The sequence below is a fragment of the Bubalus kerabau genome, chromosome 1 (assembly GCF_029407905.1).
Source record: "Bubalus kerabau isolate K-KA32 ecotype Philippines breed swamp buffalo chromosome 1, PCC_UOA_SB_1v2, whole genome shotgun sequence".
Lineage (NCBI taxonomy): Eukaryota > Metazoa > Chordata > Mammalia > Artiodactyla > Bovidae > Bubalus > Bubalus kerabau.
The window spans coordinates 17,125,318-17,149,909 of NC_073624.1; the positions used below are offsets into that span (position 1 = coordinate 17,125,318).

A 24,592-nucleotide genomic window follows, 5' to 3' on the forward strand; every position below is an offset into this window, starting at 1 on the left:
GTAAGGAATCTGCTTACAATGCAAGAGACTCAGGTTTGATCCCTGGGTTGGGAAGATCCCCTGGAGAAGGAAATGGCACCCCACTAGTCTGGTCATCATGTAATTTACTTCTACCTCCTGGTTGGGATTTCAGCATCTGCAAAACAGCTCAAAGAATATGGCTCAGAATGTTAGCTATAGCCCATGAGGAGGAACTAAAAATCCTTGACTTTGTTTAGAGCTAAACTATTATTATTTTATCTGATTTGACTGTTTTCCTTTGTTTCTGAAAAATTTTCATTTCTGTGATTAAATTTATTCTTTGGCTAAGGCTTTTCTACAGACAGAAGCAGGTGCAGGACATGAGGGTGGTCTGTCCTGAGAAGGCTCCGTAAGGTCCTGCTCCATAACCTTCTCATTGTTCACTCATTTTTTCAGGGGAAAGAAGTGCTAAGAAATGCTCACTTAAGAAGTGCTATGTCAGGGAAAGAAATGCTTAGATGAATAATATTTTTATGAAACATTATTATTTAAGGACAATAATAGAGAACAAAGTACAAACAATAAGTGTATACCTAGATCATGTTCCCCAACCCAGATCTACAAAGAGAACATTCACAGCACCACAGAGTCACTATCGCCTCCCAATAGCTGTGCCCTCCTCCTCTCCAGGGAAGACTGACTACCTAAGACTTGTACTGCCATAGAATATTTTGTCAGTTTTTAAACTTTATGTATAACCATACAGAATGTCTTCTTTCGTGTCTAATTTCTCACTCATGATGTTGTTTATGGCAACATTGTATTCAATTTTATTACTATAGAGTATTCCTTTGAATGATCACATGACCATGCATTGATCCATTCAACTAGTGGCAGAAATTTGAGTTTGTTGCCAGGTTTTGACTATTACAAATACAGTGGTGCAAGTTACCATGATGATGACTTTTGGAATAAATATTTATTATGTTTTTTGTGTGTTTAATTCTGTCTTATATTTTAATTTTCTTAATGGTATGGTGTACTTCAATGAGTCAAGTTACTAATCTTAAGTGAATTCATTCACCTTTTTTACTGTACATGTAGTGCTCCTTCAGTCAGTCAGTTCAGTTCAGTCACTCAGTCATGTCCGACTCTTTGCAATCCCATGGACTGCAGCACATCAAACTTCCCTGTCCTTCATCATCTCCCGCAGCTTGCTCAAGCTCATATCAATTGAGTTGGTGATACCACCCAATCATGTCATCCTCTGTCATCTCCTTCTCCTGCCTTCAGTATATTTCAGCATCAGGGTCTTTTCCAATGAGTCAGTTCTTCCCATCATGTGGCCAAAGTATTAGAGCTTCAACCTCAGCATCAGTCCTTCCAATGAATATTCAGCACTGATTTCCTTTAGGATTGACTGGTTTAATATCTTTGAAGTCCAAGGGACTCTCAAAAGTCTTCTCCAACACCCCAGTTCACAAGCATCAATTCTTCAGTGCTCAGCTTTCTTTATGGTCCAACTCTCACATCCATACATGACTACTGGAAAAACTATAGCTTTGTTGGACCTTTGTTGGCAAAGTAACATCTCTGCTTTTTAATATGCTATCTAGGTTTGTCATAGCTTTTCTTCCAAGGAGCAAGCATCTTTTAATTTCATGGCTGCAGTCACCATTTGCAGTGATTTTAGAGTCCAAGAAAATAAAGTCTGTCACTGTTTTCATTGTTTCCCCATCTATTTGCCATGAAGTGATGGGACCAGATGCCATGATCTTCCTTTTCTGAACGTTAAGTTTTAAGCCAACATTTTCACTCACCTCTTTCACCTTCATCAAGAGGCTCTTTAGTTCCTCTTCACTTTCTGCCATAAGGGTGGTGTCATCTGCATATCTGAGGTTATTGATATGTTTCCCAGCAATCTTGACTCCAGCTTGTGCTTCATCCATCCTGGCATTTCGCATGACGTGTTCTGCATAGAAGTTAAATAATCAGGGTGACAATATACAGGCTTGACGTACTCCTGTCTCGATTTTGAACCAGTCCTTTGTTCCAGTCCATAGAGATCCTTATATCCTTCTAGAAAGAACTTTGTCCACTCCAAAATCACAAAAATATTCTCTGAGAGTATCTCACAGAAGTGTAATTATTTTTCTTTTGCATGTAATCATACAGTGCCTCTAGGACTGATAACTGTGTAGGATAAGGGTCAAGTGTCATGTTTTCATATGGGCATCCAGTTGACTGAAAATCTTTTTCTGGAAAGACTATTCCCTACTGCAGTGCCACCTTTGTGATAAACGAAAGGGCACATATGTCTGAGTACTTCTTTTAGACTTTCTATTCTATTCCACTGTGTCATTTGTCTATCCTTCAGCTGTACCACATTTTCTTAATTATTGAATTTTATAGTAAATCTTGAACCTTCCCTGGTCGCTCAGATGGTAAAGAATCTGTCTGCAAGGTGAGAGACCTGGGTTTGATCCCTGGGTTGGGAAGATCCCCTGGAGAAGTGCATGGCAACCCACTCCAGTATTCTGGCCTGGAGAGTCCCCATGGAGAGAGGAGCTTGTTGGACTATAGTCCACTGGGTCACAAAGAATCGGAAATGACTGAGTGACTAAAAACATAGAGTACGTCTGGGTAACTTTAATTTAAAGAAGTTATGTTGTTGCTGTTCTTCCTAACTGCCTTGGTCATTCTTGGTTTTTGTATTTTGTATACATTTTTGAGCTGAAGCTCCAATACTCTGCCACCTGATGTGAAGAGCTGACTCATTAGAAAAGACCCTGATGCTTGGAAAGATTGAAGGCAGGAGGAGAAGGGGACAATAGAAGATGAGATAGTTGGATGGCATCACTGACTCAATGGACATGAGTTTGGGTAAACTCTGGGAGTTGGTGATGGATAGGGAAGCCTGGCCTGCTGCAGTCCATGGGGTTGCAAACAGTCAGGCATGACTGAGTGACTGAACAACAACATAAATTTTGAATCATCTTGTCATGTTTCATACACACAAAAGAATCAGGGAATTTTATTGAGGTTAGCTTTAATCTGTATATAAATTTGAGAATGATTTATTTTGACAACACTGAGTTTCCCAAATCATTGGCAAAATAAATCCCTTCATTCAGTTTGGTCTTGAATTTCTCTCAGATGTTTTGCACGTCTTTACCTAGGTTTTCTCCTAGGCATTTTATGGGTTTGATGTTACTAGTATTTCCTTTAGTGAAGGTTTTCTAGGAGTGAATTCTCTCTGAACTTTATCTGGATTCCCCAAATGGTAGGTTAGTATTTTGCTTTAATCCTTCTTTCTTTTCTCTCCCTCTCTCTCTCACTCTAGTTTTCTCTGTCTTGCTCTAGCTTTCCGTCTCTCTCCTCCTTTGTCCCTCTCCTGCCCCATTTCCCCCCTGAGTATGTAAAATCTTTCTGGATTAAGTTGCAGATAGGATGCTCCTTTATCCCTCCATCTCCCCAACAAAAAAAATACTTCAGGGAATTTCCTTACATAACCACAGTTCAATCAAACCTTTAGAGATATCAGCCCCAGATAACATCTAAGGGCAACCACATGAGAGACCCCAAAGATAGAACTGCCAAGTTGAGTCTTTCCCAAATTACTGACCAGAAAATTATGATCAAAATTAAAAAAAAAAATTCCTTCAACTGCTAAGTTTGGGGGGAAACTTTGTTATACAGTATTGTTAACCAGGCACTTACCATGTAACTAGCTTTTGTATATAGAGGAATATTTATCCTCTCATCTTCCATTTTACTATTTCTACTTTATATTGATCTAATGTGCTGATAGACTCATTCTCTAGTTCTTAATTTCAGCTGTTAACTTTTTCAGCTGTAGAATTTTCATTTGTTTTTGTTATCATTTCTCTGCCAAGACACATATCTTGTTAATTAATTCTTTGAGGACTTTAATCATGGCATTTAAATTCTCTGTCAGACTATAAATCTCTTAGAGGAAAACATAGGCAGAAGATTCTTTGACATAAATTGCAACAAGATCTTTTTTGACCAACCTTCTAGAGTAAAGAAAATAAAAACAAAAATAAACAAATAAGACCCGATTAAACTTAAAAGGCTTTGCATAGCAAAGGAAACCATAAACAGAACAAAAAGACAACTGTCAGAATGGGAGAAAATATTTGCAACTAAAATGAAACAACTAACAGGCGACTAATCTTCAAAATGCACAAACAACTCAATATCAACAAACCAAACAACCCAATTGAAAAATGGGAAAAAGACCTAAACAGACATTTCTCCAGACATACAGATGGCTAACAAGTACATGAAAAGATGTTCAACATCACTAATTACTAGAGAGATGCAAAACTGCAGTCAGGTATTACTTCACACCAGTCAGAATGTCTATCATTAAAAAAATCTACAAACAATAAATGCTGAAGAGAATGTGCAGAAAAGGGAATCCTCCTACATATGGGTATGTAAATTGGCACAACTACTATGGAGAACAGTATGGAGGTTCCTCAGAAAACTAAAAATAGAACTATCGTATGACTCAACAATCCCACTCCTGGGCACATACCTGGAGAGAATCATCATTCAAAAAGACACATTCATCCTAATGTTCACTGCAGCACTATTTACAACAGCCAGGACACAGAAGCAACCTAAATGTCCCTCACAGGAGGAATGGATAGAGAAGATGTTGTACATATATAAAATGGAATATTACTCAGCCATAAAAGAATAAAGTTGTGAAATTTGCAGAGACATGGATAGACCTAGAGATTATGTTCGGTTTAGTTCAGTTCAGTAGCTCGTCATGTCCGACTCTTTGCGACCCCATTGACTGTAGCACAAGAGGGCTCCCTGTCCATCACCAACTCCCAGAGATTACTCAAACTCATGTTCACTGAGTTGGTGATGCCATCCAACCAACTCATCCTCTGTCGTCCCCTTCACCTCTCGCCTTCAATCTTTCCCAGCATCAGGGTCTTTTCAAATGAGTCAGTTCTTCACATCATCAGGTGGCCAAAGTACTAGAGCTTCAGCTTCAGCATCAGTCCTTCCAATGAACATTCTGGACTGATTTCCTTTAGGATGGACTGGTTGGATCTCCTTGAGGTCCAAGGGACTCTCAAGAGTCTTCTCCAACACCACACTTCAAAAGCATCAATTCTTTGGTGCTCAGCTTTCTTTATAGTCCAACTCATATCCATACATGACTATTGGAAAAACCATAGCCTTGACTAGATAGATCTTTGTTGGCAAAGTAATGTCTCTTCTTTTTAATATGCTGTCTAGGTTGGTCATAACTTTTCTTCCAAGGAGTAAGCATCTTTTAGTTTCATGACTGCAGTCACCATCTACAGCGATTTTGGAGCTCAAAAAAATAAAGTCAGCCACTGTTTCCACTGTTTCCCCATCTATTTGCCATGAAGTGATGGGACTGGATGCCATGATCTTTGTTTTCTGAATGTTGAGCTTTAAGCCAACTTTTTCACTCTCCTCTTTCACTTTCACCAAGAGGCTCTTTAGTTCCTCTTCACTTTCTGCCATAAGGGTGATGTCATCTCCATATCTGAGGTTACTGATATTTCTCCCAACAATCTTGATTCCAGCTTGTGCTTCATCCAGCCCAGCGTTTCTCATAATGCACTCTGCATATAAGTTAAATAAGCAGGGTGACAACATACAGCCTTGACGTACTCCTTTTCCTGTTTGGAGACAGTGTGTTGTTCCATGTCCAGTTCTAAATGTTGCTTCCTGACCCGCATACAGATTTCTCAAGAGGCAGGCCACGTGGTCTGGTATTCCCAGCTCTTTTAGAATTTTCCACAGTTTATTGTAATGCACACAGTCAAAGGCTTTGGCATAGCCAATAAAGCAGAAATAGATGTTTTTCTGGAACTCTCTTGCTTTTTCGATGATCCAGCAGATGTTGGCAATTTGATCTCTAGTTCCTCTGCCTTTTATAAAACCAGCTTGATCATCTGGAAGTTCATGGTTCACATGTTGTTGAAGCCTGGCTTGGAGAATTTTGAGCATTACTTTGCTAGTGAGATGACTGCAATTGTGTGGTAGTTTGAGCATTCTTTGGCATTGTCTTTCTTTGGGATTGAAATGAAAAGTGACTTTTTCCAGTCCTGTGGCCACTGCTGAGTTTTCCAAATTTGCTGGCATATTGAATGCAGCACTTTCACAGCATCATCTTTTAGGATTTGAAATAGGATTGTTATGTAGAATGAAGTAAATCAGAAAGAGAAAAACAAATACAGTATAACATCACTTATATGTGGAATCTAGAAAAATGGTAGAGATGAACTTACTGCAAAGCAGAAGTAGAGACACCAACCTAGAGAACATCACATGGATACTAAGAGGGGAAATGAAGAGTGGGATGAATTGGGACATTGAGATTGACATATATGACATATAGACAGTATTGATGTGCTGTGCTGTGCGCTTAGTTGTATCTGACTCTTTGCAACCCTGTGGACTGTAGCCCGCCAGGCTCCTCTGTCCATGGGGATTCTCCGGGAAAGAATTGTGGAGTGGGTTGCCATACCCTCCTCCAGGGGATCTTCCCAACCCAAGGATCTCTTGCATTGCAGGCGGATTCTTTACTGCCTCAGCCACTAGACTCAGAAGGCCTACACTACTGATACTAAGTATAAAATAGATATTGCCTGGAGAATCCCGTAGACATGGAGCCTGATGGGCTACAATCCATAGTGTCACAGAGTCAGACATGACTGAAGTGACTTAGCATACACACACACATAAATTTTGCCAACAAAGGTCTATCTAGTCAAGGCTATGGTTTTTCCAGTGGTCATGTATGGATGTGAGAATTGGACTATAAAGAAAGCTGAGCACCAAAGAATTGATGCTTTTGAACTGTGGTGTTGGAGAAGACGCTTGAGAGTCCCTTGGAGTGCAAAGAGATCCAACCAGTGCATCCTAAAGGAAATCAGTCCTGGGTGTTCACTGGAAGGACTGATGTTGAAGCTGAAGCTCCAATACTTTGGCCGCCTGATGCAAAGAGCTGACTCATTGGTAAAGACACCGATGCTGGGAAAGATTGAGGGCAGGAGGAGCAGGGGATGACAGAAGATGAGATGGTTGGATGGCATCATTGACTCGATGGACATGGGTTTGGGTGGACTCCGGGAGTTGGTGATGGACAGGGAGGCCTGGCGTGCTGTGATGCATGGGGTCACAAAGAGTTGGACACTACTGAGCTACTGAACTGAACACATAAAATAGATTAATAATCTATTGTATAGCACAGCGAACTTGACTCAGTGCTCTGTGGTGATGTAAATAGGAAGTAAATCCAAGAAAGAGGGGATATATATATATGTGTCATTGTTGTTTGGTCGCTGAGTTGCGTCTGACTCTTTTGTGACCTCATGGACTGTAGCCTGAGACACTCCTTTGTCCATAGGATTTCCCAGGCAAGAATACTGGAGTGGGTTGCCATTTCTTTCCCCAGAGGATCTTCCCAACTAGGGATGGAACCCCAGTCTCCTATTTGGCAGGCAGATTTTTTTTTTAACCACTGAGTCACCTAGGAAACCCTTAAATGTATATATAATGTATTGAATTCGCTGTACAGCAGAAGCATCCACAACGTTGTAAGGCAATTATGCTCAAATAAAAATTAATAAAAATAAATAAAATAAACTCTCTGTCAGGTAACTTTAAGAGCCAAATACCCTGGGAAAATTTTTTAATGTTTCTTTTTCCTCTTGTTTTCCATGAGATCTCTTTTATATAAGTGTTTTTAAAAATCACAAACATTGTAGATAAAAAATTGTACAAAGCCTTCAGAAAGGATTTTGTTTTGCTTCTTCTATTTAGGGGTAGATTAAGGATAGAGCAACTTATTTAACTCATTCTTAGGGCAAAGCTTGGCTTAAAACAGGAATCGTGGCATTGTCAGGACCAGGGCTGTTCATAGAGAAAGGGAACACTAAGATTATGGTAACTTTACTGGTATGTTACAGCTTTCATGTCAGCTCCATCACTAGATCATTATTATTATTATTATTTTATTTTGAATTTTTACTTTGTATTGGGTTTAGCCGATTAACAATGTTGTTACCGTTTCAGGTGAACAGGCAGGGACTCAGCCATACATATACATGTATCCATTTCCCCACAAACTCCCCTCCCCTCCTAAAAATTATTTTGCTTAACTGAGTTTCCTGTTCTTCAACCCTCGCAACCCTCTAATCATCGCTCTTTTTTCAGGAAATCACACCCACGTGCTGCCCCAGTGCAATGACTCGGTGTCTGAACAAGCAGGGTCTGCAGCCTCAGAGGAGAGCGCCCCCTACTGCTCAGGTGAGGGTCCTACAGGACAGAAGATCCTATTCACCCTCCAGGTCAACGCCTCATTGTCCCATTTCTCTCTCCTCAGACAGTAGACAGCTCCGCCTGGTGGATGGGGGCGGTCCCTGCGCCGGGAGAGTGGAGATCCTTGACCAGGGCTCCTGGGGCACCATCTGTGATGACGGCTGGGACCTGGACGATGCCCGCGTGGTGTGCAGGCAGCTGGGCTGTGGAGAAGCCCTCAATGCCACGGGGTCTGCTCACTTCGGGGCAGGATCAGGGCCCATCTGGCTGGACGACCTGAACTGCACAGGAAAGGAGTCCCACGTGTGGAGGTGCCCTTCCCGGGGCTGGGGGCGGCACGACTGCAGACACAAGGAGGACGCCGGAGTCATCTGCTCAGGTCAGCACTCCACACTGTCCACAGGCTAGGGGAGGGGAGGGCCCAGGAGGACGGGGGTCTGAACCCTGAGGGAGAGATGCTGAAGGGACCAGAGAAGGAGGCTTCCTCCCATGAAGCCTGTCTTTCCAGCAGACGTGAAGACGAGGTGCTTTCACTGCCTCCTGCAGCAGCTGAGATTCTGGTCCTTTCTCCTCAGTAGTGTTTGCTGGCAGAGCCTTTTCTCAGTTTTCCTTGAAATCAGGGCTCACTCTTCTGGTACATATGGTAGAGAAGTCTTAAAGCCAAGGTGCTAGTTTTTTTGTTTTGTAACAAATTACCACATAGTTAATGGTTTAAAACAACACATTTACTTCCTTACACTTCTGTAGCTTAGATGTCCAGCAGGAATCTCACAGGATGGGGATCAAGGTTTCAGTAGGGTCACATCACCTCTGAGCCTCTGGGAAAGAATCTGTTTCTTGTCTTTTCAAGCTTCTAAAAACTGCCTGCCTGCCTTCGGTCATAACCCCCTTCTGTTCATCATCAGACCAGCAATGCTCCACCTCTCTAACTGTTATACACATTCACATCTCCCTCTAACCAGAACGAGGAAAAGTATTCCACTCTAAAGGACAGTGAGTCTAAGATTGTGATTAGACTGTGCTCAGGTGGAAGAAGGCAATGGCAACCCACTCCAGTACTCTTGCCTGGAAAATCCCATGGATGGAGGAGCCTGGTAGGCTGCAGTCCATGGAGTCCCTAGGAGTCAGACACGACTGAGCGACTTCACTTTCATGCACTGGAGAAGGAAATGGCAACCCACTCCAGTATTCTTGCCTGGAGAATCCCAGGGACGGAGGAGCCTGGTGGGCTGCTGTCTATGGGGTTGCACAGAGTCGGACACGACTGAAGCGACTTAGCAGCAGCAGGTGGTTAATCCATCATATTTCAGGGTAATCTCAAGGTCCTTACTTTAATCACATCTGTAAAGTCCCCTTTGCCAGATAAGGAAACAGTCACAGGTCCATTATTTTATCTGCCTCCACACTGTCCACATCACATCCCTTTCATACACTCTTTTAGATGTTTTGTCAGGAAGCAGGAGTCAGCTCCCTCTCTCTGCAGGTGTCCAGGTTGGACTTCCTCTCAGTTCATACCACTACATCATAGTGGTAGAAATATTTAGAAAGACAGACACAAATGGACAAAGTCAGATAAAAAGGAGGCAGGTTTCACTCTGGTCATCTAATGGATTTGCTTCCTCAGCTGGGTCAGAGATGAGTGTTCACATTTTTGGGGAGAGAGGAAAACCCAGAGCACTGAGTGGGGTGTCACTGTGTCCTGTCTCCTCTCTTTCGATCTTAGAGTTCCTGGCCCTCAGGATGGTGACCAAGGACCAGCAGTGTGCTGGGTGGCTGGAAGTTTTCTACAATGGGACCTGGGGCAGTGTCTGCCGCAGCCCCATGGAAGACATCACTGTGTCCATGATCTGCAGTCAGCTTGGCTGTGGGGACAGTGGAAGTCTCAACACCTCTGTTGGTCTCAGGGAAGGTTCTAGACCCCGGTGGGTAGATTTAATTCAGTGTCGGAAAACTGATACCTCTCTCTGGCAGTGTCCTTCTGGCCCATGGAAATACAGTTCATGCTCTCCAAAGGAGGAAGCCTACATCTCGTGTGAAGGTGACTTATGTCTGTTTCTGTGTCTTTCCCAACTCTGTAGGATGTTGTTAGTGAGATTTGATATTTTAAAATCTAAGTGATGGGTTTAAGTTGAGTTTATAAAATGAAGTTTGGATGGAGCTTATTTAATCTACATGTTCCAAACTTGCTTTATGAAAATTTTTTAATTGATATAATTGACACAACATTATATTTTTTGCTGTGTTCAACATAATGCTTATATGTTTGTGTGTATTGATAAATGATCACTACAGTAAGTCTAGTTATATCTATATATATGGATCCATATATATAGATCCATATATATAGTTAAAAAGTTTCCTTCATGATGAGAATGTTTAAGATGTATTTTCTTGCCATCTTTCAAATAGACAATGCAGTATTCACTATAGTCACCATGCTGTATGTTATATCTCTTCACCTATTAACTTTATAATTCAAATTTATACCTTTTGATTACCTTTGCCCACACCAAATCCCCCACCTCTGGCAGCCACCAACTACTCAGCATCTCTGAACTTGCTTTTTGTTTTAATATTACACATATAAATAAGATTATATGGTATTTTTCTTTCTCTGTCTGATTTGTTTCACTTAGCATAATGCCCTCGAGTTCCATCCATGTTGTTGAAACTGGCAAGATGTTCTTCTTTTTTTATGGGTGGATATAAGTCTATATTACATTTTCTTTATCCATTCATCAGTGAAGACTTACATTGTTTGACTCATATATATTGCTATAAAATACTAAAAGGTAATACTGTTAAAGTGCTGCAGTCAATATGTCAGCAAATTTGGAAGATTCATCAGTGGCCACAGGACTGGAGAAGGTCAGTTTTCATTTCAATCTCAAAGAAGGCCAATGCCAATGAATGGTCAAACTACCTCACAACTGTGCTCATTTCACATGCTAGCAAAGTTATGCTCAAAGTCTTTCAAGCTAGGCTTCAGCAGTAAGTGAACTGAGAACTTCCGAGATGTACAAGCTGGGTTTAGAAAAGGCAGAGAAACCAGAGATCAAATTGCCAACATTTGTTGGATCATAGAGTAAGCCAGAGAATTCCAGAAAAACATCTGCTTGATTGACTACATAAAGCCTTTGACCATGTGGATCACAATGAACTGTGGAAAATTCTTAAAGAGATGAGAATACCAGGGCACCTTACCTGCCTCCTGAGAAACCTGTATGCAGATCAAAAAGCAGCAGTTGGAACTGGACATGAAACAACCGACTGGTTCCAAATTGGGAAAAGAGTTCGTCAAGGCTGTAGATTGTCACCCTGTTTATTTAACTTATATGCAGAGAACATCATAGGAAATGCCAGGCTGGATGAATCACAAGCTGGAATCAAGACTGCTGTGAGAAATATCAACAACCTCAGATACACAGATGATACCACTCTAATGGCAGAAAGCCAAGAGGAACTAAAGAGCCTCTCATTGAGGGTGAAAGAGGAGAGTGAAAAGCTGGCTTACAGCTCAACATTCTAAAACCTAAGATCATCAGCTCTCCATGGCAAATAAAAGGGGAGAAAGTGGAAACAGTGACAGATTTTCTTTTCTTGGACTCCCAAATCACTGCTGATGGTGACTGCAGCCATGAGATTAAAAGAGGCTTGCTCGTCTGTGACAAAGCTAGACAGAGTATTAAAAAGCAGAGACATCACTTTGCTGAAAAGGTCCATATGGTCAAAGCTATATTTTTCCCAGTAGTCAAATCTGGACGTGAGAGCCGGGTTATAGAAGAAGCTAAAAAGAGTTGATTCTTTTGAATTGTGGTGCTTGGATGCCACAATTGAATTGAGAGTCCTTTGGGCAGCAAGGAGATCAAACCAATCAATCCTAAAGGAAATCAACTCTGAATATTCATTGGAAGGACTGATGCTAAAGCTGAAGCTCCAATACTTTGGCCACGTGATGAGAAGAGCTGACTCATTGGAAAAGACCCCGATGGTGGGAAAGATTGAAGGCAAAAGAAGAAGGGGGCCACAGAGGATGAGATAGTTAGATAGCATCACCAGTTCAGTGGAAATGAATTTGAGCAAACTTTGGGAGTTAGTGAAGGACAGAGGAGCCTGGCATGCTGCAGTCCATGGGGTTGCAAAGAGTCAGACACAACCTAGCAACTGAACAAATGTTGCTGCAGTGAACATTGGGTTTTCAAGTTAATGTTTTTGTTTTCTTCAGATGAATACTCCAAAGTGAAATTCCTAAATCATACAGCGGTTCTATTTTTAATTTTTGATGCACCTCAATACTGTTTCCATAGGGGCTGCATCAACTTACATTCCCTCTAACTGTGCAAAAGCTTTCCTGTCTCTTCACATTCTCCTCAACTCCTGTTATTTCTTCTTTTGGATAAAAGCCTTTCTAGAGGATATGAGGTCATATCTCATTGTGGTTTTGATTTGTATTTTCTGATGATTAATAGTGTTGAGCACGTTTTTATGTACCTATTGGCAAGTTGTATGTATTCTTTAAAAAAATGTCTATTCAGGTTCTCTGCCCATTTTTAAAAAATCAGCCTGTTTTTTGCTACTGAGTTGTATGAGTTCCTTGTGTATTTTGGATAATAATCCTTACCGGAAATATAATATGCAAATATTTTCTCCAATTCCACAGGTTGCTTTTTCACTTTGTTGATGGCTTCCTTAATTGGGCAGAAGCTTTTTAGCCTTATGTCATCACAACTGCTTGTTTTTACTCTTGTTCCCTTTGCTTTTGGTGTCAAATCCAAAAAATCATCACAAAGACTGGTGTCAAGGATTTTATTTTCTGTTTTTTCTTCTAGAAATTTTATGGCTTCAGGACTTGTGATCAAGTCTTTAACCTATTTTGAGTTAATTTTTGTGAATGGTGTAAGATAGTGGTCCAGTTTCATTTTTTGCATGTGGCTGTGCAGTGTTCCCCATGCCATTTACTGAAAAAACTGTCCTTTTCCCAGTGTATATTCTTGGCTTCTTTGTCAAAAATTAATTGACCATAGAAATGTGGGTTTATTTATGGACTTTCTATTCTATTCCATTGATCTCTGTGTTCATTTTTATACCATCAACATACTGTTTTGATTAATATAGCTTTGTAATATAGTTTGAAATCAAGAAGCATGACACCTCCAGCTTTGTTATTCTTTCTCAAGATTGCTTTGGTATTGAGCGTCTTTTGTGGTTCCATGCAAATTTTAGGATTGTTTCTTCTGTATCTGTGAAAACTTCCATTGACTTTTGATAAGGATTGCAGTGAATCTGTAGATTGCTTTGGGTAGTATGGGCATATTAATAATATTAGATCTTCCAATTCATGAGCACAGAATATCTTTCCATTTATTTGAGTCATCTTCAGTATCTTTCATCAATGTGTTTTTAGTTTTCAGTGTACATGTCTTTCACCTCCTTGGTTAAATTTATTCCTAGACATTTTATTCATTTTCATGCAAATGTAAATAGAATTGTTTTCTCAGTTTCTTTTATAGCAGTTTGTTGTTAGTGTAAAGAAATGCATATGATTTTTGTATACAGATTTTTCTTCTGCAACTTTACTGAGTGTATTAGTTCTCATATTTTTGCTGAAGTCTTTAGTGTTTTCTACATAGAATATCATGTAAGGGGATTTCTTTCCTCATGACTCTGATGGTAAAAAATCTGTCTGCAATGCAAGAGACCCGGGTTCAGTCCCTGGGTCAGGAAAATCCCCTGGAGGAAGGAATGGCAACCCACTCCAGTATTCTTGCCTGGAGAATCCCAATGGACAGAGGAGCCTGGCAGGCTACAGTCCTTGGGGTTGTGAAGAGTCAGACACGACTGAGTGACTAACACTTTCACTTTTCAATCAGCAAATAGTGTCAGTTTTGCCTCTTCCTTTCAGATTTGGATGTCTTGAGTTTCTTTTTATTGCCTGATGGATCTGGATAGGACTACCAAAACTAAGTTGAATAAAAGTGGTGAGAGGAGACATTTTTGTCTTGTGTCTAATTTCAGAGGAAAAGCTTTTGGTTTTTTACAGTCAAGTATGATGTTAGCTGTGTACTTTTCATATGGCCTTAATTATGTTGCGATCCAATCCTTCTATACCTACTTTGTAAAAGAGTTTTTCCTGTAAGTGGATGTTGAGTTTGTCAAACACTTTTTCTGCATCCTTTGAGGATATGATTTTTACCTTCATTTTGTTTATTTGGTGTATCACATTGATTAATTTGTGAATGTCGAACTATCCTTGTATCCTTGGAACAAATATCACTTGATCATGGTGTATGATTCTTGTAGTGTATTGTCAAATTCAGTTTTCTAATATTTTGTTGACGATTTTTGCACCTGTACTTATCAGAGTATTAGCCTGTAATTTTCTTTTCTCATGGTGTCCTTATCTGGCTTTGGTATCAGACTGATGTTGGCTTCATAAAATGAATTTGGAAGTGTTCTTTTCTTCTGTTTTTGGAAGAGTTTGAGAAAGCTCCACCACTAAATACTGTTACACTGGGAACTGAAATTTCAGCAATAAATTTTGAATGAAATTAATGTTGGTGAGGGCGACAAATAGTCACACCATAGCACCTTATTCCTTCAACATTTCTCTCTGTTTCTCTTTCTCCTTCCCTCCCCCTCCACATACACAAACACACACAGCCCATTCAGGTGCACCTTGGATGGTATGCTGGATGTTGCCTGAAACCCATAGCTAAGAGAATGTGGGATCAGATACTTCAAAAGCAGAGGCTCACTCCCTTCCTTGCCTCTCTTTGATCATCTCTTTGTCTTTTTCATTTGAAGGCCAAAGAGGCATTAAACTGTGAGACCGTTTATTGATGGTATTTTCCCTACAATTAAACCCTGTGACTTGAGAGGTGGTAAAGTCTTTGACCATGAAAATGAGCAACCCGCTCACAGAGGTCCTGCCATCGTTTTCTCAGAGATTCTATGCATAGAGTGGGTAGGAATTTTGATAGGATGATCTGGAAAGAATATAAAAATATTGATACTTTATGACAGGTACTATTTATCCTTCTGTTTTTTGAATTTATATTTTTTCTCTCAGCTTCAATTCTTTTGTATATATTTTCAGTCTTTTGTTTATTATTTCTGCATCTTCTCAATACAAATTTTTCTTAGTAGGCTTCTTTTTTTTTTTTCCGTCCCCCATCACTTTTCCCCTGTAGTTTTTTTTTTCAAGTTGATAATAGATTTTTATTTTTATTTTTTCTTTTTTAAATATAAATTTATTTATTTTAATTGGAAGTTAATTACTTTACAATATTGCATTGGTTTTGCCATACATCAACATGAATCCGCCACAGGTATATCAGTAGGCTTTTTTTAACCATTGCAAAAATTTCTGGCTTACTCAGTGTGTACATATATGTGTCCATATATCTTCTCAGAATTCTACCATGTCTTTCCTGTATACGTCCTTTTTAAGAGATTTCTAACCCACACTACGGGCTTTTCTGGTGGCACAGACAGCAAAGAAACTGCCTGCAGTGCAGGAGACCTGGGTTTGATCCCTGGGTAGGAAGGATCCAGTGGAGAAGTGAATAGCAATCCACTCCAGTATGTTTGTCTGGAAAATCCTATGGACAGAGGAGCCTGGTGGGTCCATAGGGTCACAAAGAGTTGGACATGACTGAGCGACTAACACACAGACACACATAACCAACACTACATTGCGTAGCGATTATCTTCCAATTAAAAATAAATTTAGAAAAGAGAGTTTCCTTTTACAACAGTAGACTTCACTTGCCCACTTGTCACACTGAATAATAGGTAAGAGTAGTTTATAATCTATCTAATACTTTTCCATTAAAATTGTGTACATGAGATTTTGAATATAAATTGACTCTGTGCTTCTGGACTGATTATTTTTAATATGAACTATTATCATAGACTTTTACCATTAATTTATATTTGGTTTACTATTTCACTGATTAGTATGAATTAAAAAAAAAGAAATTTTATTTCACTGAATTTTATTTGTCTATTCATTCATTTAATAAATATTTATCAAGCCCCTATCTAGGTATTTCGAAATGGTTTTCCATAGATATTTGTTGAATGAGTGCATACAATGTGCAGGCACTGTCCTAATAGCAGAAACATGGCACATATAAGATTTACAAGGTCCTTCTTCTAATGGAACTTTCATTCAGAGGGGTGTGTGTACATTCATTGATGTCTGTGTTTATATTTGCTGTGGGGTGTGAAGACTGATAAATAAGTAAATATTTAAAGTAATTTCAGCTGGTGATCAGATGCAGTGAATGTTTCAGCCCAGGAGATAATGAGCCTGTGTTTTCACATGTCATTTACACTGAGCCATGGATCTTAGATAATCTTATGTGGGGACAGGAACACCCTGAGCTATTCCTGATCCACTGTCTCCCTGTTGTGTGCAGGAAGAAGACCCAAGAGCTGTCCAACTGCTGCCCCCTGCACAGGTATGTCAGCCCCCTCCTCTGTGGCTCCCAGGGGCTCCTTCCTCCCACCAGGGGAGTCACAGGAGGGGCTGCTGCCTTTTCAGACAGAGAGAAGCTGAGACTCAGGGGAGGAGACACCGAGTGCTCAGGGCGGGTGGAGGTCTGGCACAGCGGCTCCTGGGGCACCGTGTGCGATGACTCCTGGAGCCTGGCAGAGGCCGAGGTGGTGTGTCAGCAGCTGGGCTGTGGCCAGGCCCTGGAAGCCGTGTGGTCTGCAGCATTTGGCCCTGGAAATGGGAGCATCTGGCTGGACGAGGTGCAGTGCGGGGGCCAGGAGTCCTCCCTGTGGGACTGTGCTGCGGAGCCCTGGGGGCAGAGTGACTGCAAGCACGAGGAGGATGCTGGTGTGAGGTGCTCTGGTGAGTGAGGGGCTCGGGGTCCACCCTGGGTGAGCTGGGGCAGCGCAGGGGCAGTTGGCTGGGCCAGGTGTGGTGGGGAGTTTATGTTCAGACATCCTGGGTGCTGGGGCTCTGATCTAGGATGAGGGTGCTGGGAGGCCTAGACATTGATGCTGTGGAGACTGAGAGGGGTGATTTCAGGCTCAGGAGGGAAAAGGTTTGCCCTGCGTTCTGGCCAATTCTTCTTCCCCACACTACTGTTTTTCTCTTTAGGTGTAAGGACAACAGTGCCCACGACTACAGCAGGTACTGTGATCCATCCACGGGCAGGAGAGGATACTCAGATACTGGGGACCTATTCTGTGGGCCCTCTGACAACTCAGAAGAGGAAAGAGTTTGAGGAGCCGTGGCTGTTGGGGAGGAGCCAGGGCATTACACTGGGAAATCCCCTGCCTTGATGTCCAGGGTCAAATGTTCTCATGCCCAGGGTCCAAGGAAGTTTGGTTTCCTTGTTGCAGAATCTAAGGATCTCCCACCTGCCCTTGAGTGTTGCTCCTCATCAGAGAGGTGCAAGTCCCTGGACTGTTTGATGCTCTGTCTCCTGAAGCCCAAGGAGAAGGGATGAGCTGGGTCCTCAGAGGCTGTCTCGGCAGGGCAGCTCCCTGACAATCCCCACCTCTGCCTCGGGTCCACACTGGCCAGGGTGGAGTTGACTTGTCTCAGGATGAGACCCAGGGGAGCCCTGACACTGTCTGAGACTGAGACACCATTGTCTGGAGCTCCTGAAAATGCTGACACAGGAGATTTCTCTGTGCCCAAGACTATCTCCAGCCCTTTTTCCTGTTCTCCTTAGGGACCAGAACAACCTCAAATTCTCTTCCTGGCATCTTCTCCCTGCCTGGGGTCCTCTGCCTCATCCTGGGGGCCCTTCTCTTCCTGGTCCTCGTCATCCTGGTGACTCAGCTACTCAAATGGAGAGCAGAGCGCAGAGGTGGGCTGCAGGGGGAACTGGGGACCAGGGAGAGTGTGTGGAGGCAGGAGATGGGGCAGGTGTGAGGAGGAGAACCTGGGCCAGGTACTGTTCTGAGTTGCAGACTCCATGTGCTCTATGCTGAGCTCTAAGGGCTGAGTAGACAGAGGTTCTTAGGACTGGGGTGTGAATTCTCATAAGTCATGGCCTCTCCTGTGAGACCAGACAGAGTTGGCACTGAGCTGTAATCAGGGTCAGACGAGGGGAGAAGGTGCTGACATGGTGCATGGGGTAGGAGACGATGCTGAGGTCCTGGCAGCCCCCATGTGAGGACCAGGGAGATGAAGGTGGGCTGGCTGGATTGGGGTGTCTGGGAAGCTTCTCTGACCTGCTGGGGGATCTCTCAGCCTTATCCAGCTATGAAGATGCTCTTGCTGAAGCTGTGTATGAGGAGCTCGATTACCTTCTGACCCAGAAGGAAGGTCTGGGCAGCCTAGGTGAGTGTCTCTGTCTGCTCTCCTGGGATCTCTGGTTGTCACCACCCACTGGCTGTGCACATCTTCTCAGCATCTGCAGACCCCATGTGTGCCCCAGGCTCACAGAGACGGCTCCTCCAAAGAGGCAGGATGGCCTCTCAGAGCCCCGTGACCTCCCAGCCTCTGTCTATACTGCAGAAGCCAGGCCTGTCCCTTCTCAGCCTTAACACAGGTCCCGTGGGTATGGGGAGGGAAAATTCTGTGTGTTGTGTGATGTTTGTCTCCACACGAGGCTTCCCGTCAAATTTCTCACTGACTAAACTGCCGTATTACACCAGGGATGGTGAGGACAACAGTGACTACAGATCCGCTCCAGGAAATAGAGGTGGACCTGCCTCGGCTGGGCTCTGGGGAGGAGAGTTTCCCTCATAGAGAGGAGATTTAAGGGGAATGGTTTTCCTTTGATGGACCAGAGGCATCCCTTGTGTCCAGATGGGGTTTGTCCTTCTCCTTCTCTGGCTGTTCTGTGATGTCTCATGTTGGGGCTGGTCTCTCTGTGTCCAGAATCACCACAGGCACACAATGTTTTTAAAAAATAACATCTGTAAAGCACAATTTGTCAAAGTACTTTAGCAATGCTCAATGGTGGAAGAGTTGCTTGAGATACATAGTTTCCACCAGAAAATATTGAGATATGTAAAATCATGTTTTGGCTTATGGACACATCAAAATGAAACATGGTCTTAGAGAAAAAAGTCTGTTGAAACAAGGAGTGACTGGTGCCTCTATTCAGAAACTCAGAAACTCTGGGTCAGAAGGTATCTTAGGTATTCCCCAGTCCAACCCAGTTACTGTGGTTTCATCCACTCCCTTGTCTGCTCTTGGAACCCCCAGATCAGAGGACTGATGTCCCTGATGAAAATTACGATGATGCTGAAGAAGTACCAGTGCCTGGAACTCCTTCTGTCTCTCAGGGGAATGAGGAGGAGGTGCCCCCAGAGAAGGAGAATGGGGTGAGGTCCTCTCAGACAGGTGAGTGTGGTCAGTTGATCTTCTGCAATCTTTCTATCTGAAAAGAGTGAATTTGTGCTCCTCAATGCCCAGCCTCCCTAGAGAGTCAAAATATAGGTAATCTCATATATTTGTTAGCATCATCTTGAACATATGCCATATTTAATGCTGTCAGACTCCTTGCAAGGAGTGAGGAATCACTCTGCATTTGGCATTTATGCCTCCATAATGTGACATAAACTTATCACCTTATATGTGATATACTTGCATAATGGTTTATAGATTATGGAATTTCCTGGTGGTCCAGAGGTTAGGATTCTGCACTTTCACTGCTAGGGCTTAGGTTCAACCCTGGTCAAGGAACTAAGATCCCGCAAGCATTGTGTCTTGGCCGAAAGAGAAATTTATCGATTAATTGAGCATATTTAAAACAAAGCTAAGTGCTGAAGAATTGATGCTTTTGAACTGTAGTGTTGGAGAAGACTCTTCAGAGACCCTTGGATGGCAAGGAGATCAACCCAGTCAATTTAAAGGAAATCAACCTGGAATATTCATTGGTAGGACTGAGCTGAAGTAGAGCTCCGATACCTTGGCCACCTGATACGGAGAACTGACTCCTTAGAAAAGACCCTGATGCTGGGAAAGATTGAAGGCAGGAGGAGAAGGAGATGACAGAGGATGAGGTGGTTGGATGGCATCACCAACTCGATGGATATGAGTTTGAGCAAGCTCTGGGAGTTGGTGATAGACAGGGAAGCCTGGTGTGCTGCATTCCATGGGGCTACAGAGAGTCAGGCATGACTGAGTGACTGAACTGAACCAAACCAAATTCAAAAATGAAACAAGTGTTTTAATAATAACTTTGCATGGTCACATACATGATGGCAAACCATTCAATATCACAGTAATCCAGGTCTATGCCGAATCAGTAATGCTGAAGAAGCTGAAGTTGCCGTTCTATGAAGACCTACATGACCTTTTAGAACTATCACCTACAGAAGATGTCCTTTTCGTTATAAGGGACTGGAATGCAAAGTAGGAAGTCAAGAGATACCTGGAGTAACAGCCAAATATGGCCATGGAGTACAAAATGAGGCAAGGCAAAGGCTAATAGAGTTTTGCCAAGAGAACACACAAACACCCTCTTCCAACAACACAAGAGAGGACTCTCCACGTGGACATTATCAGATGGTCAGTACCGAAATCCGATTAATTATATTCTTTGCAGCCAAAGATGGAGACGCTCTATACTGTCAGCAAAAACAAGACCAGGAGCTGACTGTGGCTCAGATCATGAACTCCTTATTGCCAAATTCAGACTTAAATTGAAGAAAGTAGAGAAACCCACTAGACCATTCAAGTATGACCTAAATCAAATTCCTTATGATTATACAGTAGAAGTGACAAATAGATTCAGGGGATTATGTCTGATAGGCAGAGTGCCTGATGAATTATGGACGGAGGTTCGTGACATTGTACAGGAGGCAGGGACCAAAAACATCCCCAAGAAAAAGAAATGCAAAAAGACAAAATGGTTGTCTGAGGAGGCCTTACAAATAGCTGAGAAAAGATGAGAAGTGAAACCAAAGGAGAAAAGGAAAGTTATATCCATTTGAATACAGAGTTCCAAAGAATAGCAAGGAGAGATAAGAAAGCCTTCCTCACTGATCAATGCAAAGAAACAGAGGAAAACAATGGAATGGGAAAGACTAGAGATCTGGTCAAGAAAATACAGATACCAAGGGAATATTTCATGCAAAGATGGGTACAATAAAGGACAGAAATGTTATGGACCTAACAGAAGCAGAAGATATTAAGAAGAGGTGGCAAGAACACACAGAAGAGCTATACAAAAAAATCTTCATGACCCGGATAATCACGGTGGTGTGATCACTCACCTAGAGCCAGATATCCTGGAATGTGAAGTCAAGTGGGCCTTAGGAAACATCTCCATGAACAAAGCTAGTGGAGGTGATGGAATACCAGTTGAGTTCTTTCGAATCCTAAAAGATGATGCTGTGAAAGTGCTGCACTCAATATGCCAGCAAATTTGGAAAACTCAGCAGTGGCCACAGGACTGGAAAAGTCAGTTTTCATTCCAATCCCAAAGAAAGGCAATGCCAAAGAATGTTCAAACTACTGCACAATTGCACTCTTCTCACACTCTAGCAAAGTAATGCTCAAAATTCTCCAAGCCAGGCTTCAACAGGGCATGAACCATGAAATTCTAGATGTTCAAGCTGCACTTAGAAAAGGCAAAGGAACCAGAGATCAAATTGCCAAAATTCGCTGGATCATCGAAAAAGCAAGAGAGTTCCAGAGAAACATCTATTTCTGCTTTATTAATTATGCCAAAGCCTTTGGCTGTGTGTATCACAATAAATTGATATTTCAGTAGCTGCGAGAAGACACTCATTCTCTAGAAAAGAGTATTTCTCCATCTGAGGGCCTGTGTAGTTTCTGGGGAGGAGATATCTGTGGGTGCACCTGTGATACTATTTGTGGACATTTGGGAACAGGAGTCAAGTCAACTAAGAGCAAACTTGGGTTGTGAGTGAGGAATTCTGAATTTTCCTGTTTCCAGTCTCCCTCTTATTGTGAATTTGCATCTATCACCTGTGAAAGGAGAACATTTAAATTCCTTTTTATGATTCTTACTGTTGTTGGGCATCTCCTTGGTATTGTGTTGCCTGGAAGCAGGTCTCCCAGAGCTCCTGAGCGTGGGTCTCCTGTGATGCAGGATTTCCCCAACACTGAGGCCCAGGAGACCACATGAACTGGATCTGAGAGGACAGCTGGGATCCATCCTCACTGGAACTCATATGAAATAGCCTGAGCCTCCCTCCCCACACCTGGGTCCCAGGGATGCTTTGTCATAAGCACTTGCTTGACTCCCTTCCACCAGAGGGTTCTGTCCTATCCTCGTGTCTCAGTTCTAATCAAACTTCTCTTTTCTACTTCAGGCTCTTGTCTGAACTTCTCCAGAGTGGCAGCTGATCCTGGGGAAGGAGAAGAGAGCCTCTGGCTACTCCAGGGGAAGAGAGAGGATGCTGGGTACGATGATGTTGAACTCAGTGCCCTGGGAACATCCCCAGTGACTTTCTCGTGATGCTGTATTAACTAGGAGGTGAATCCTCAGATATTCTAATTGCCTGTATTTCAATAGAGTAGTGCTGACCTGTAATTGTGGCATATGAAAATTGCCCAAAATGAAATATTCTGAATAAATTAACTTTTTGCTGTGCTGTTAATTTAGGAAGCTCCATGCCAAACGCTTTTAGAGGATTGGTCCTCAAATGCCATCTTTCTCAAAGGAAATGCAAGATTAGTTGGCTGACCTGCTTTCTCACTTGTCTTAGAGGCTAATGAGGGCATTCTCACAAGTGCTCCAGGTCACTCTTATTTCGAAAAGGATGTAAACTTGGTCTACATTCTCACACTCCTTCCTAACAAGATGAACTCATGGGGGAAAAAAAAAGCAAACCAGTTCTAAACACCTCTGAGATGTCACATCACCAGTTTGTAACTTGTTCTTGGACACCAGATTGGGTGTGAGTTTCAAAGTGGAAGGTTGGCTGGTGGAAGAGAATGGATACAGCTTTCCTTATCCTGCCTCAATATTCACAGGGCAATTAATAATCTAACTGTACATAACTACCTCTTCCTTTTTCATCTCTTTTTTATATCTTTAGTGGATACGGACACCTCTTTGCTCATCCCCCATGACTATTTGATTATCCAAATTTTATAAATTCATTCTTTCTTCTCTATATCTTCCTACTATTTCTTTAGGATGGTGCTATTTCTTGTCTCTCCAAGGATCTCTCCTTCTAAGTGAATTATATCAGTTCATATAGATCTTCAAGTTGATGGAAGGCAAATTGGTGCTCACCCACACCCTATATTTAGATGGGACAAGAAGGCAAGAAAGTGGAGACTTAGGCAGAGGGAATCCAAAAGAATGAATGCAGATAGAAAGATCAGGAACATTTGGCTATTTATGTTTCAGAGATATGGATGGAGGCATCTGACACAACTGATCTCTTAGAGGAAGAACTTCAGACCAAGGAGCTTCTTTGAAAACATTTATTTTTCAGATGTTTCAAGATTGTTTCAAGATTACTTAAACAGTGTCAGACTTTTTTTTTTTTTTGGCTCCAAAATCACTGCAGATGGTGATTGCAGCCATGAAATTAAAAGACGCTTACTCCTTGGAAGGAAAGTTATGACCAACCTAGATAGCATATTCAAAAGCAGAGATAATACTTTGCCAACAAGGGTCCATCTAGTCAAGGCTATGGTTTTTACAGTGATTGTGTATGGATGTGAGAGTTGGACTGTGAAGAAAGCAGAGTGCTGAAGAATTGATGCTTTTGAACTGTGGAGTTGGACAAGACTCTTGAGAGTCCCTTGGACTTCAGGGAGATCCAACCAGTCCATCCTAAAGGAGATCAGTCCTGGGTGTTCATTGGAGGGACTGATGCTGAAGCTGAAACTCCAATATTTTGGCCACCTCATGCGAAGAGTTTACTCATTGGAAAAGACCCTGATGCTGGGAGGGATTGGGGACAGGAGGAGAAGGGGACGACAGAGGATGAGATGGCTGGATGACATCACTGACTCGATGGACATGAGTTTGGGTGAACTCCGGGAGTTGGTGATGGACATGGAGGCCTGGCGTGCTGTGATTCATGGGGTCGCAAAGAGTGGGACAGGACTCAGTGACTGAACTGAACTGAAAAAGTAATTGTGATCGTGCTGTGACTCCTCAGTGCAGAGAGAGCTGTCATGAAGAAGCGACAAAGTAAAGATTACGTTTACACAGCAATACCCCCACAAACCCCCTGTCCCCGACCCCTATCCCCAGCCCCGGCCAATTCCATTGTGGACATGTGGAGAAGCTGCTGAATTAATATAAAACCTGAGAGTGCTGGCCTGGTTGTGAGCTGGACCCACTCAGTTACTTGGTTGATGACTCTGGATGGT

At 42.3% G+C, this 24,592-nt stretch overlaps 1 protein-coding gene across 1 annotated transcript in view; it reads left to right on the plus strand.

Annotated features, from left to right (window-relative positions):
- LOC129644166 (antigen WC1.1-like) overlaps positions 1–22,786 on the plus strand; it is a 59,473-nt gene extending 36,687 nt beyond the window's left edge. Inside the window, exons 11-20 of the mRNA XM_055569644.1 lie at positions 8,203–8,295; positions 8,372–8,686; positions 10,031–10,345; positions 16,731–16,772; positions 16,856–17,170; positions 17,423–17,455; positions 18,003–18,140; positions 18,527–18,616; positions 19,490–19,627; positions 22,570–22,786. Coding sequence (XP_055425619.1) covers positions 8,203–8,295; positions 8,372–8,686; positions 10,031–10,345; positions 16,731–16,772; positions 16,856–17,170; positions 17,423–17,455; positions 18,003–18,140; positions 18,527–18,616; positions 19,490–19,627; positions 22,570–22,715 — 1,625 coding nt within the window. The 3' untranslated portion in view covers positions 22,716–22,786. The remainder of the gene's footprint in view (positions 1–8,202; positions 8,296–8,371; positions 8,687–10,030; positions 10,346–16,730; positions 16,773–16,855; positions 17,171–17,422; positions 17,456–18,002; positions 18,141–18,526; positions 18,617–19,489; positions 19,628–22,569) is intronic.
- The last annotated feature ends 1,806 nt before the right edge of the window (positions 22,787–24,592 follow it).